The sequence below is a fragment of the Chiloscyllium punctatum genome, chromosome 9, assembly GCF_047496795.1.
Source record: "Chiloscyllium punctatum isolate Juve2018m chromosome 9, sChiPun1.3, whole genome shotgun sequence".
Lineage (NCBI taxonomy): Eukaryota > Metazoa > Chordata > Chondrichthyes > Orectolobiformes > Hemiscylliidae > Chiloscyllium > Chiloscyllium punctatum.
Genome location: NC_092747.1, coordinates 53411761 through 53426943, shown reverse-complemented (window position 1 = coordinate 53426943; position 15183 = coordinate 53411761). Strand labels below are relative to the sequence as shown.

Sequence of the window (15183 nt, the reverse complement as noted above, 5' to 3'; positions counted from 1 at the left end):
TAACCCAATCTAGTCCCACCTGCCAGCACCCGGCCCATATCCCTCCAAACTCTTCCTATTCATATACCTATCCAAATGCCTTTTAAATGTTGCAATTGTACCAGTATACACCACTTCCTCTGGCAGCTCATTCTATACCCATACCACCCTCTGCGTGTACAAGTTGCCCCTGAGGTCCCTTTTATATCTTCCCTCTCAACCTAAACCTATGCCCTCTAGTTCTGGATTCCCCAACCCTAGGGAAAAGACTTTGTCTATTTACCCTATCCATGCCCCTCATAATTTTGTAAACCTCTATAAGGTCACCTCTCAGCCTCTGATGCGCCAAGGAAAACAGTCTTAGCCTGTTCAGCCTCTCCCTATAGCTCAAATCCTCCAACCCTGGCAACATCCTTCTAAATCTTTTCTGAACCCTTTCAAGTTTCACAACATCTTTCCGATAGGCAGCAGACCAGAATTGCATGCAATATTCCAACAGTGGCCTAATCAATGTCCTGTCCAGCCGCAACATGACGTCCCAACTCCTGTACTCAATACTCTGACAATAAAAGAAAGCATACCAAACACCTTCTCCACTATCCTATCTACCTGCGACTCCACTTTCAAGGAGCTATGAATGTGAGCGGTACAGTGGCACAATGGTTAGCACTGCTGCCTCTCAGCGCTAGAGACCTGGGTTCAATTCCCGCCTCGGGCAACTGTCTGTGTGGAATTTGGACATTCTCCCTGTGTCTGCGTGGGTTTCCTCCGGGTACTCCAGTTTCCTCCCACAGTCCAAAGATGTGCAGGTTATGTGAATTGGCCATGCTAAATTGCCCATAGTGTCAGGTGAAGGGGTAAATGTAGGGGGATGGGTTGCTCTTCGGAGGGTCGGTGTGGACTTGTTGGGCCGAAGGGCCTATTTCCACACTGACAATAGACAATAGGTGCAGGAGTAGGCCATTCTGCCCTTCGAGCCTGCACCATGATCATGGCTGATCATCCTCAATCAATATTCTGTTCCTGCCTTATCTCCATAACCTTTGATTCCACTATCCTTGAGAGCTCTATCCAACTCTTTCTTAAACCAATCCAGAGACTGGGTCTCCACTGCCTTCTGGGGCAGAGCATTCCACACACCCACCACTCTCTGGGTGAAGAAGTTTCTCCTCATCTCTGTCCTAAATGGCCTACCCCTTATTTTTAAGCTGTGTCCTCTGCTTCGGGACTCACCCATCAGCGGAAACATGTTTCCTGCCTCCAGAGCGTCCAATCCTTTAATAATCTTATACGTCTCAATCAGATCCCCTCTCAGTCTTCTAAACTCAAGGGTATACAAGCCCAGCCGCTCCAATCTTTCAACATAAGATAGTCCCGCCATTCCAGGAATTGACCTCATGAACCTACGCTGCATTCCCTCAATAGCCAGAATGTCTTTCCTCAAATTTGGAGACCAAAACTGCACACAATATTCCAGGTGTGATCTCACCAGGGCCCTGTACAGCTGCAGAAGAACCTCTTTGCCTCTTGTTATGAAGGCCAGCATGCTATTAGCCTTCTTCACTACCAGCTGTACCTGCATGCTTGCCTTCATTGACTGGTGTACAAGAACACCCAGATCTCTTTGTACTGTCCCTTTACCTAACTTGACTCCATTTAGGTAGTAATCTGCCTTCCTGTTCTTGCCACCAAAGTGGATAACCACATTAAACTGCATCTGCCATGCATCTGTCCACTCACCTAACCTGTCCAGGTCACCCTGTAATCTCCTAACATTCTCCTCACATTTCACCCTGCCACCCAGCTTTGTATCATCAGCAAATTTGCTAATGTTACTATTAATACCATCTTCTATATCATTAACATATATTGTAAAAAGCTGCAGTGCCAGCACTGATCCCTGCGGTAGCCCACTGGTCACTGCCTGCCAATTCGAAAGGGAGCCGTTTATCACTACTCTTTGTTTCCTGTCAGCCAACCAACTTTCAATCCAATATAGTACTTTGCCCGCAATACCATGCACCCTAATTTTGCTCACTAACCTCCTATGTGGGACTTTATCAAAGGCTTTCTGAAAGTCCAGGTACACTACTTCCACTGGATCTCCCTTGTCCATCTTTAGAGTACATCCTCAAAAAATTCCAGAAGATTAAACAAGCATGATTTCCCCTTCATAAATCCATGCTGACTCTGACCTATCCTGTTACTGCTATCCAGATGTGTCATAATTTCATCTTTTATAATTGACTTCAGCATCTTTCCCACCACTGAGGTCAGACTAACTGGTCTATAATTTCCTGCTTTCTCTCTCGCTCCTTTCTTAAAAAGTGGCACAACATTAGCCACTCTCCAATCCGCAGGAACTGATCCTGAATCTATCAAAGTCTGGAAAATAATCACCAACGCATCCACGATTTCTAGAGCCACTTCCTTCAGTACCCTGGGATGTAGACCATCAGGCCACAGGGACTTATCAGCCTTCAGACCTAACAGTCTCTCCAACACCAATTCCTGGCAAATATAAATTCCCTTCAGTTCAGGTCCTTCAGCCACTGTTACTTCTGGGAGATTGCTTGTGTCTTCCCCAGTGAACACAGCTCTGAAGTACCAATTCAACTCTTTTGCCATTTCTTTGTTCCCTGTAATATATTCCCCTGTTTCTGTCTTCAAGAGCCCAATTTTAGTCTTAACCATTTTTTTCCCTTTCACATACTTAAAAAAGCTTTTACTACCCTCCTTTATATTTTTGGCCAGTTTACCTTCGTACCTCATTTTTTCTCTGTGTATTTCCTTCTTAGTAATCCTCTGTTGTTCTTTAAAAGTTTCTCAGTCCTCCGTTTTCCCACTCATCTTTGCTATGTTATACTTTTTCTCTTTTGACTTTATACTTTTCTTAATTTCCCTCGTCAGCCACGGCCACCCCTGCCACCTCATAGGATCTTTCTTCCTTCTTGGAATGAACTGGTTTAGGGTGAGAGGGGAAAGATATAAAAGAGACCTAAGGGGCAACTTTTTCATGTAGAGGGTGGTACGTGTATGGAATGAGCTGCCAGAGGATGTGGTGGAGGCTGGTACAATTGCAACATTTAAGAGGCATTTGGATGGGTATATGAATAGGAAGGATTTGGAGGGATATGGGCCGGGCGCTGGCAGGTGGGACTCGATTGGGTTGGGATATCTGGTCGGCATGGATGGGTTGGACCGAAGGGTCTGTTTCCATGATGTACATCTCTATGCCTCTATGACTCTATACTTGTTCTCATTAAATTCCATCTGCCATGTTCTAGCCCATTCACTTAGACCATTCTTACATCTTCCTCACTGCTTATGTTTCCATGTAGTCTAGTGTCACCAGCACATTTGGGAATATTACAGTTAGTCCCCACAAAATTACCTGTATGGATTGTGAACGGTTGCGGCACCCCACTAATAATGGCCTGCTGTCCTGAGAATTATGTGTTTCTTCCTACTCTCTTTTCTGTCTGTTAACCAATTCTTGATCCATATTAATAAAGGCAAAATGTTCTATTGAACACAAAACATGAACTCTATTTCTCTGTCCACAGTGGCTATCAGACCTGCTGGGATTTTTCAGCATTCTATGTGTTTGTTTCAGATTTCCAGTAACCAGTCTTTTGTGTTTATTCAAGCCATTTTCACTTACTTCCTCCAGTTTCTCTTAAATTTCCTCATTGGGAATCCTGTGCTGTATTATTTAATTTATTTAACATACTTCTACATGTCTTTTGTTTCTTTTCTTTTCCCGATTCCTTTTTCAATCCATCCCTCATCCGAAATTCACAAATACATTTTCCAGCCAATATTGCTGGATAAACATGAGTTGCTGGATTTTCAGTCAGCATGCGGTGAGTTGTGTGATTTGAGGGAGTGGTTATTGTCGCTATTCTTGCTAATCACTAACTCAGACCCAGTCTTAAACTGTGTAACATTTCCTGGGAAAGTATTCAGATGAGTCCTGCATATAGAATCCCTACAGTGCAGAAAGAAGCCATTCGACCCATTGTGTTCGCACAGACCTTCCAAAAAACACCAGATGCTTGGCTATCCCCCTCTTTACTATGGCTAATCTGCTTAACCTGCACATCTTTAGACTGTGGGAGGAAACCATAGAACCCAACAGCAGACACAGACATGTGCAAACTCCACACAGATAGGACCCAAGACTGGAATTGAACCCAGGTCCCTGATGCTGTGAGGAGGCAGTGCTGACCACTGAGCCATCATTAATATTTGGGCGGGTTTCTGACACTGATCTCAGAATTGGAGATTTCTGTGAGAGTCATGGACAGAGGAAATCAGTTCATCAAAAATTTAAACTTCCTGGGCAATCTTAGCAGGTGCATGTCTGTCAGAACTTCCTGATGCACATCTTCAAACTTAAATCCCAATTTCAACAGGACAGATTTCCTGCATCCATGTCAACTCCACAGTAATACTGATTTATAGACCAATATGTAAAGAGTTGGTTTCCAGACACTTGCAGTACCACCTTTTTGGAACTAAATGTAGCAAAATAAGGTAAGTTCAACCCATACAAAACATTGTACCTGGCCATAGAGGTTTCAAATTTGGCATTCCAAGTAGTGCAATGAAAATGGTTCCAACCTCTGTGTGAGAAAGCAATTAGAAATAGAAAACAGACATGGCATACTGACGCACTTATTCAAACTGAAGGTATTGCACCGTGATCATGAAAACGTGAGGTTCAGGGTCAAAAGCTGTGCTGTCCATGGTGAGCCTTCAATCCCATTTGTTTCATCATTTTAAAGTGCCACCAGATTCTTTCTAACAGCCTGAACTGCTCCTTATGGAGCTCCTCACAGTATGTGAAGATAAGTTGGGCAAGCAGATTCTTGCCATGTTCTCAACTGGAATTGACATGCAAACAGTCTGAACAGGGAGAGGGAGGTGAGCGTTTAAAAGAGAAATGATGCAAATAGTACTCACATTTTTTGCAAATACTTCCAGCAGAGGCATGAATTGATTTCCACATTAACTCTTCCTGGGTATACTACACACTCATAAAAATCTCCACTGCCTTAAAGCTTGAGGTTATAGATAGCATCAGCTGCATAAGATAATGCTGGCAGCTATAATTTGCTCCATTGACTCTGATAATGACTTCACGTTGCAGACACCAGCTGGTGTAAATGGGCCTTTAATTGAATATCAGCTGGGTTGGACTGTGGTCTCCTCCTGCATTTACTAGACATGACTGATTACAGCATGTCAGTTTGATTTGCAAGCTTCATACTGTTAGTTTTTATCACAATGATATGTGGAGTTACAGACTCCTCTGCTGAATCCTTGCCAAGTTAAGCTTCAAATCACTGGAACTGAGTGAAACAATTTCTTTTTCGTTAAGTCTATAGGAGCAACCAGAATTTAAATTTTGTACTTCATTCTACCAAGTTGTGTCATTACACAGCTAGGGATAAACAATGACAGGCAAGTAACAGTGGCCAACATTTAATGCAGTTTTATCTCACCAAATAATTTAAATCATCCTCCACCTTTTTTGTTACTGCAGGAGAGTTAAAGCCAATTTAATTCTGGCAGATAAACTAATCTCCAAAAAGATCTCTATAAGTCATGAAGCACTGTGCATCTGGAAAAGTCTTTGATACCTTATCTTGAGATTTTTTTTGCCTCTAATGGTAACAGTGATGTCAGAATTGGAACTCCTGTGAATTACGCTGTAATGCAAATGGATCATAAATTAGACTGCAAACATTTAGTTAGTGAATAAAGTCACCAAAGCATAACTTAATTACACTCTGACCCATTATTGGGAATATATGAGTTTAAACTTAATTTATGAATCATTTTAATCATCAATCATTATTGCTCAGTCAACTGCACTCACTCCTTTCATTCTACTCGCTTTCCCCTGGTTTCTCTTTCATCCATCCAGCACCAACTGCCTCTCTTCTCACTATTCTCTGGGCCACATTGCCACTGGAAAAAAAATGAAGTAGCGTGTTCATCCATCAGATGTCTAAGCATGTGTGCACAGGATTTTCAAAGCCATTTGCACTCCTCTAGCTATGAAGATTCGTGCAGCTGAAACAAAAGCTCTCCCGCTATTTATTTCTCTCTCTACCCAAGTTTTGTTACTTGCTTGCTCTTGTTTACTTCTGATTTGATCAGCCTCTTGCTTTACTTGGCCACTTGTGCATTCACTGTCCTTTGGCCCCATTACAGACATCACTAGGATCCTACTTCCTGAAATTCCCTCCACTGTCCTCCTTAAAACCTGACTTAAAGTTTAACCTTTTGAACAAACTTATTTTTGTACTTCCTAATATCTCCTCCTTTCAATCATTCATCCCTCTATTTCTGATTAATGTGAGTTTAGGCTCCTTAAGCATCTTCCAAACCCACAAGTACTTTTATCTGGAAGGACAAAGGCAGCAGATACATGGAAAGACCACTACCTGCAAGCTCCTTTCCAAACCTGTCACCATCCTGACTTGGAAAATGGCGCTATTCTTTCAGTATCACTGTGTCAAAATCCTGGAAGCTCCTCCTTGTTAGAATTGTGAGTCTACCTGGCATATGGACTGCAGCAATCCAAGAAGGCAGCTCACCACCACCTTCTCAAGGGTAACGGGTTCACTAATGTCCTTTGGGGAAGGAAACCGCAATCCTTACTTGATTTGGCCTATATGTGACTCTCAACCCACTGCATTTGTAGTTGACTCTCAACAGCCCTCTGTGCAGTTACGGATGGCCAGTGAATATTGGCTTGCCCAGCAATGCACACATTCTGTGATTGAGGAATAAAAATCTAGCAATGGGCAATAATACTGACCCATCCAGCAATGCCCACACTCCATGAATGTCTAAACAAAAATTCTTACAATGACTTTCTACTTCAAAGGCAGTATAAAAATTTAATTAGCTGTTAATCAAAAAGAAAGTAAATAATTAGAAAATAAAAGATAAACATAAAAGAATGTTCATGATCATGGAATCATTGGTAAATGTACCATTGAGGTTTTGCTACAGTGAGCTATAAATGTTTTTTTGCATAGAGGAATGTCAGTTTGATCCATTGACCCTGCTATTTAGCGAGCTGTGTGTTGAAGTCCAGCTGAGAAGTTACAAATCCCAAGCATAAAGGTTTTCTGAGTGTCCCACAGATTTTAATTGAAGGAAGGTTTTTAAACCTTTTTCCTTGAAGTTTCCTGACAGACCGACAGATCCCAATCAGATCAGGATACCTCCTGCAGAGGAGTACATAGGGAGAGACTGCCCTCTGGGGATAAGGCAAGATGGTGTTCAAGGAGTATAGCATGGCCAGGAGGACTCAGGAGATAGTGATCAGCAGGGAGCGATCATGGTGTGAGTTGGTGAGCAATGGTAGTCAGCGCACTGAGGTCATTGTACCATGAAGTTACAATTTAGCTTGTTCGGTTGGAGGAAACTTTGTTGTTCTTCCTGGCCTGCAAGCTGCCATGACGGCCCCAACATCATAGGTCAACAAGTTCCATTTACATAGCAACTTTAACGTAGCAAAGCATTCCAGATGTTGTGCAGTGGTTTATCAAAAACAAATTCACATTAACTGCATGAAATGATTTTAGAACCAATATCAAAATGTTGTCAGAAGTCAGTTTTAAGAAGTCTCTTAAAGCAGAAGATGGACATGTAGAGAGGTTTAGATAGGGAATTTCAAATCTTAGAGCTTTTGGCAGTTAAAGTCACAGCTACAAATGTTGGAGCAAATCAATATCAGAGCTGCATGAAAGACCTGATTTGGAGAAGTGCAGAAATTCTGAAGGATTTAGTTTACAAATATAGAGAGGGGGTGATTTAAAAGATGAAGAAGGAAGTGTTTAAATCATGGAGATGCTGGATCAAGAACCAATGTAGTTCAGTGAGTTCAGAAGTGTTGGGTGAATTGGAAGTGGTTCAATCCAGGAAGTGGGAAGAGAGTTTTGGATGAATTCAAGTTTAAGTAGGCTAGAAGTCTGGAGGTAACAAAGACAAGGATGAGTTTCATCAACTGGTGTGTTGATGGAGAAGATGGATGATATTACATGTAGAAATATGTGGTTTTGGTGATTCCATGGATGAATGGCAGAAAGTTCATCTCAGAGTCAAATACAACACTAAAGGGTCTAATGCAAAAGAGGCATGTGTCCGGGCAGAAAGATACAGCTGGTGGTTGATACTGGGGCTTGTGGTGGGAACTGAAGACAATGGTTTCTGCTTTTCCTAGTATTTAGTTGAGAAACTTTCTCTTCATTCAATACCGTGTGATAAAGCAGAGATAGCGGATTGATTTCTTCTTGTTTCCTTTGATATTCCAGGTTATCTGAGGCTTGAAAAACCAAGCCAACATTGCTTAAAAATATAAAAAACACATTAAAACGTTTTACTGGCTGGCTTGCTTCTTGCCAAAGGAATGGTCACCCATCCTAAGCCCCACTTTCATTCAAACCAGAATTAATAGGGATTTGAAATTAAAAGGTTCAACTGTCAACTTTCTTTTGGGAGTTGTTATTCTCATTGTATTGTATTATTGCCAGAGCAATCCAAGATTATTCCCGTTTCTTCTTATTTGCTTCGTTACTCTAACTTCATTTCCTTTGTTTCCAGCATTTGCTTCAAATTAATGAAGAAGAAAACTGACTTGTTAACAATACATTTTGATAATCTTTAATGACTTTTGTTTTATTTTTACCCACAGCTAAATTCAACTGCAAAGCAGCTGATTGAGATGGATAAACTGTGCCTGGCAGTTACACAGAATGCTGATGCAGCTCCATCAGCTGCTACCAATGCAGGAGCCAGCTCAGCATCCAGCTCTCCTGTAAATAGTGGGGGAGCTGTCAGTGCCATCCACAGACGCATTGATGGCAAGAAAAATGCCAAGAAGCGACATTCCTTCACTTCGTTCAGCATGTCACACAAGTCTTCCCAAGCCATCACCAACAGGCACTCGATGGAGATCAGTGCACCAGTTCTCATCAGTTCCAGTGACCCCAGAGCAGTTGCCAGGATTGGGGAAGTACCACATCTATCATCTAGTGCACCGTCCCAGGTAAAGTAGCATGAGCAAAGCAAACAAGTCAAAAGTAACACGACCCCTAATACACACAATACTTTGTACAGAGGGGAATTTATCTTCAAAGTGTGTTTTATTTGAAGCCTTGTATTTTCTGGAAAGCTACACTTGGTAATCAGGGAAGTGTAGCATGGTAATAGTCTGATGATTCATGAATGCCTATAACTGCATGAAATAAAATGTATAACGAAACATCTACAAAAAACCTACATGGTGGCTCAGTGGTTAGCACTGCTGCCTCACAGCACCAGGGACCCATGTTCGATTCCACTCTCAGGCAGCTGTCTGTGTGGAGGTTGCACATTCTCCCTGTGTCTGCGTGGGTTTCCTCCAGGTACTCTGGTTTCCTCCCACAGTCCAAAGATGTGGAAGTTAGGTGGATTAGCTATGCTATATTGCCCATAGTGTCCAGGGATGTGTAGGCTAGATGGATCAACCATGGGAAATGAAGGGTTACAGGGCTAGGGTGAGGTGGGTTAGAAGTTCTTCAGAGGGTCAGCATGGACTCAATGGGCTGAAAGACCTATTTCCACACTATAGGCATTCTATGAAAGTTAAGTCATTTAGAATGCATTTACTGTCTCTGGGAAATCACAAAAATAGCTCCAGTAGAAAGTAAGGGCTGTCATGCTGCCATAGAATAAATGTTCTTCTGAGCCTTCAGCTAAACTAATTGTTAGGGTACAGGAGAGAAGGTTTTATTGGCAATTTACTTGTGAATACTCACTACTTGAAATGGCAAAATGTTCCATTCACAATTACTGACATCCTTCACTTTAATGAATGAAATTTATCAATGTGGCTTGAAAATGTTTAGCTAAATGAGAACACATGCTCAGTTTACCCAATCATTTTATTCCTATGGCAGTTATATCTTTCCCAAGATAAAGGGAACAATACTGCGTTTAATACTGCAGGCACGGTGTAGCTAAGTTCCTATACATTTGAAGCTAGACCTGATACTACTGTACTGAAAACGTCTTGCAATAATAGCTAATATTCCATTATCCCCTAATAGCTTGCTGCACCTGCATGTTAGCCTTCAGGGGTTTGTCACAAGGATACCTAATTCCCTTTTAACATCTACACTTCCAATCTCTTACTATGTAACCATGGGTTGGTTAGCTCAGTTGGCTGGGCAGCTGATTGGCGATGCAGTGATGCCAAGTGTCAGTTAAATTCCTGCACCTGCTGAGGTTACCATGACAGACTTCCCTTTCCACCCTCTCCCCTCACCTGAGACATGGTGACCCTCAGGTTAAATCACCACCAGTTGCCTGTCTCTAATGAGAGAGCAGACCTGTGGTCTTCTGGAATGAAAGTGACTCTACCTTTATTTCAGAAATACTCTGCATCTTTGTTATTCCTGCCAAATTGGATAATCTCACATTTTTCTACATTATGTTCCATCTGCCATGTTCTTGCTGATATACTAAGCCTGTCCAATCCTCCTGAAATTGCTTTACATCTTCTTCATAACATGTATTCCCACTTAGCTTTGTGAATTCACATATTTGGAAATACAGTATTACATTTCGTGCCCATCTTCAAGTAATTTATATATATAGTGAACAACTGGAGTTCAAGTACTGATCCTTGAGGTAGCCCACTGGTCATAGGCTGGCAACCATAGAAAAGTGTGTTCATTCCTGACGTCTGTTTCCTGTCTGTAAGCCAATCATTAATCCTTGCTAATACATTACCACCTGTCTTACGTGCTTTCATTTTTCTAACCAGCCTCCTGAGGGGACTTTACCAAAAGCCTTCTGAAAATATAAACATAGCAATATCTGTCATCTCTCCTTTATCAATTTTCTTTGTAACATTTTCAAGAAAATTCCAACAAGTTCATCAAATACAATTTCTCATTCTCAAATCCAAACTATGCCCAATCATAGTTATCAACCAGGTATTTACTTACCTAGCATTTTCCCTACCACTGAAGTAAGGCTCAGTGGTAGTTGCCTGTTTCTCTCTTACTGTCTTCTTAAATAATGCAGTGACCTTTGCTACCTTTCAATCTTCAAGAAACATTCTAAGTTCTTTGGAATTTTGGAAGATGATTAACAATGCTTTGACTATCTTTGTAGCCACCTCCTTCAACACTTTGGGATGTAGAGCATCACTTCCTGGGGATTTATCAACTTTCAACTGCATTAATTTCCCCAGTACAACCTTCTTACGAATGCTAGTTTCCTTCAATTCCTCATCCTCCCTTGGTACTTGAATCTCTCGTTCTGGGAAATTTCTGATATCTTCGTGGATGAAATCAGATGAAAAAAAATCATTTAGTTTCTCTGCCATTTCTCTATTCCCTATTATAAATTATTCTGACTCTGTAATAGATTCACAAAAGCTTTTTCAGTCATTTTTTATATTCTTTGCTAGGTTGCATTTGTATTCTATTCTACATTTCTTTATCAGTTTCTAACTCCTCATTTGTTGTATTCTACAAGCCTCCCAATCTTGAGAATTTTTTGCCATTTTTGACAACATTATAGGCCTTTTCTTTTAATCTTTTACAATCCTGAATTTTTTTTTTAGCCACAGTTCACACACCTTTTTTGAGTTTGTTCAACTTGAAGGAATGTATTGTTGCTATAAATCATGTAATAGTTCTGTAAAGACTATCCATTGTCCATGTAGAGTCAAGCCTTTTTCCGAATCCACCTCTGCCAATTAGTGGTTCATACCTTCATAATTTCCTTTATTCAACTTTAACACGCTTGCTTTAGAATGAACAAACTCAGTTTCAACCTTAATGCAAAATTTGATCATATTGTGATCACTCATATTGAAAGGTTCTCTTATGACCAAGCTGTTACTTAGATCACGTAATGCCAGAACTAAAATAGCACATCCTCCAGTTGGTTTCCTTTTATATTGTTCTGGAAAACCACCTCTAACACATTCCAGAAACTCATCCTCAACAGTTTTAGCACTCAATTGGTTTATGCAGTCCATATGCAGATTAAAGTCACCTATGGTAACTGTATTGCCCGTGCTACAAGCTTCTCTCATCTCTTGATTAATTCCATGTCCCACACAACTGTTACTATTTGATGGCCTATAAATAACTCTGATCAATGTGTGCTGCCCTTTGGTGTTTCTTAATTCCACGCAAACAGATTCCAGATTGTTCTTCCAATCTGAGATTGTTCCTTATTGATGTTCTCTTCCCATTCCTTATTATCAACACAACTCCATCTCTTTTCCCTTCTTGACTGTCCTGCTTAAGCATCAAATGTCCTTGAATATTCAATTCCCAGATTCAGTCACCATGCAGACATGTTTCTCTAGTGGCAATCAGATCATATCCATGTTTCTCTATTTGTGCCTTTAGATCACCTACCATTTTGTGAATGCTGAGTGCATTCAGATAGAGTGCCCTTGACTTTATTTTTTTTTGGACACTATTCCACATATTCTGAGAGAAGTAATTCCTCCTCATCTCAGCCTTAAGTTGATATGCCCTCTGGGATACCCTAGAGTCTCTCATGAGGAACGCATCCTCTTAGCATTTAACCTGTAAAGTCCCCTAAGAATCCTGGAATTCTGTAAAATTCCAATGAATAGAGTTCAAACCTGTTTAGCCTTTGCTCATAAAACAATCCCTCCATTCTAGGAATCATCTTAGTGAACTTTCTCTGAACTGCCTCCAATGAGATATCTTTCCTTAAATAAGAAGACTAAAACTACTTACAGTCTTCCAGATGTGGTCTCACCAGCAGATGTATTAAGATTTCCCTTCCCTTATACTCCAAATCCTTGAAATAAGGGCCAATATTCCATTAGCCTTTCTGATTACTTGCTGCCCTGTGTGCTAGCTTTCTGTATTTCATGCATAAGGACCCCAAAGACCCTATGTGTTGCAGCTTCCTGCAGATTGTAACCATTTACATAGCACTCTGTTCTTCTGTTCTCCTTTCCAAAACATGATTGTACACTACAGCTTCTGAATGAAGAAATCTCTCTTTATCTCAGTCTGAAATGGCCTACATTCAAGATTAGCTGTGATGTTGGTCGATGCAATGCTTTTGACTTTCCTGAATGTCCTAGATTCTCAAACAGTCCCTCTGACTTAGAAGGAAGCAAAAGTAAAGCAAGAAGGAAAGAAGCAAGAAAATAGGAACTACACACCAGCTAGCCTGTCATCAGTAGTAGGAAAAATGATAGTGCCTGTTTTTAGGAACATGATAGTAGGGGACTTGGAAAATGATAATATGATTAAACTGAATCAATATCGATTTATGAAATGTCAAATCTGTTAGTATCTTTGAGAAGTAACCAGAAGAGTGAGTAAGTGGGAATAATTGAGTGGGAATCATTGGATGTTCAAAAAAATTGATACGGTGCTATTTGGGTTGTTACACAATGAGGTTTCATGGCATAAGGAGTAACATGTTAAGCAAGAATTGCTAATTGAGCAGGAGTAAACAGGTTGTGTTTGAATTACTAGGATAGTGGACTACCCTGAGGATCAATACTTGACCTTGTACTCAGAGACTTGCAAGGGAAGAGTCACAAGGAGGACTGGGCTGACTGTTAGCTACTACACCTCTGCACTGTATCCATGTCTCCGATCATGCATCTCGGGCTGATCTGTTGCCTGTTATTTGTCACAACTGGAGCTAAGGAAATTACAGCCTAGGCAGGAAGAGCCAGTTACATGGTTCTGAAATTATTTTTCATTGATCACTTAAGGATACTAAGTGGAGACAGGATTGGGTGCCTTCTCCATCCAAGTAAGTTTCAGAAGGGGTAGGAACGTGTCAGGTATGCCTGGCTAATTTTCCAAATCTCCCACCTCCTTTCTGGCTTCATGTAGGCTGAAAGATGCTGGTTGAGAAAATATTTGTATTCAGCAGGACTTGTGTGACCTTATACATGAAGTACAGAATAATAACTTGCAAGCAATTAGGTAAACAAATGGTATATTACCCTTGCTTACAGAAGACTGATAAGAGTAAACAGGTTTTTCTACAATTACATGGAGCATTGATAAGGGAGTAGAAGTAGTATTTGTAGTAAAAGCGGGTTGGATAGGGACCTCCACGTTATCCTGAAGTTCTGCTTAATGATAATTTGTAGGCGTACCCCCACTATTTGACTTATTACAAGAGTCCTTACAGAATATGCTCCACAATTCTATAAGATCATGGTTGATGTAGTTGTTTTTTCAGCTCCATTTACCTGTCCACATTCCACAAAGTCTTGATGCCCTTGTCCAGGGAGCCTGTAAACTAGTTCCTCTTACTTTCACCTATTTATTTTATTTGCCCAAACTAATTCTACATCTTAAGGTTTTAGGTTGAAACTACCTCTCAATCCTGAACTAATGCCATCCTTAATTAATAGAGCAACACTATTCCTAACTTTCTGTCATTCCAATATGTCAAATACCTGTCCAGCTTTGGTCACCTTTCCACTTTGTCACTGCAATACTTGTTAGGTCATATATACGTACCTCTCTGTCTCTCTATGTACCGACTCAATTTTTCCTGACAAACAACTTGATTTTAAAATTTAAAAAAAGACAAAGACAAAGATGCTGGAAATGAGAAATAAAAACAGGAATTGCTGGAAAAACTGAAGAAGTTCTGAAGAAGGGTGACTGGACTTAAAACATTAACTCTGCTTTCTCTCCGTAGATTCTGCCAGACTTGCTGTGTTTTTTCAGCAATTTCTGTTTTTTTATTTCAAAATTCCTTTTTTTTTCAAAGGCCTTGCGGCTTTGTCCTCTGTGTCTCTGTACTCTTCACAACCTCAATGCATCCTTTAAGTCACTTCTTAAAAACTATATAGGTTTTGGTCTTCTGACCTAATATTTCCTTAAGTGATCTGAGGTCTGCTTTGTGATGCCTCTATGAAGTGCCTTGGGGTCTTTCATCATGCTAAAGGTGGTGTATAAGTATAAGTTGATATTTAAATAAAAAGGTATAGGTTAAGTTACCATAGTCCCAGAGGACCATAGAACTGCTCTCTCATTAGACAGTGACAACTGGTGGTGGTTTAACCTGAGGGTCACTACGCCTCAGGTGAGGGGAGAGGTTGAGAAGGAGAGTCCTTCATGGTAATCTCAGCCGATGCGGGTATTGGACCCACAC

General features: G+C 40.8%; 1 protein-coding gene across 2 annotated transcripts in view; it reads left to right on the top strand.

Moving 5' to 3' along the window:
- Positions 1 to 15183, top strand: part of LOC140481401 (E3 ubiquitin-protein ligase SH3RF3-like) — a 363647-nt gene that overhangs the window by 298563 nt on the left and 49901 nt on the right. For both annotated transcript variants that reach the window (XM_072577534.1, XM_072577533.1), the window contains one exon: positions 8699 to 9052. In XM_072577534.1, coding sequence (XP_072433635.1) covers positions 8699 to 9052 — 354 coding nt within the window. The remainder of the gene's footprint in view (positions 1 to 8698; positions 9053 to 15183) is intronic.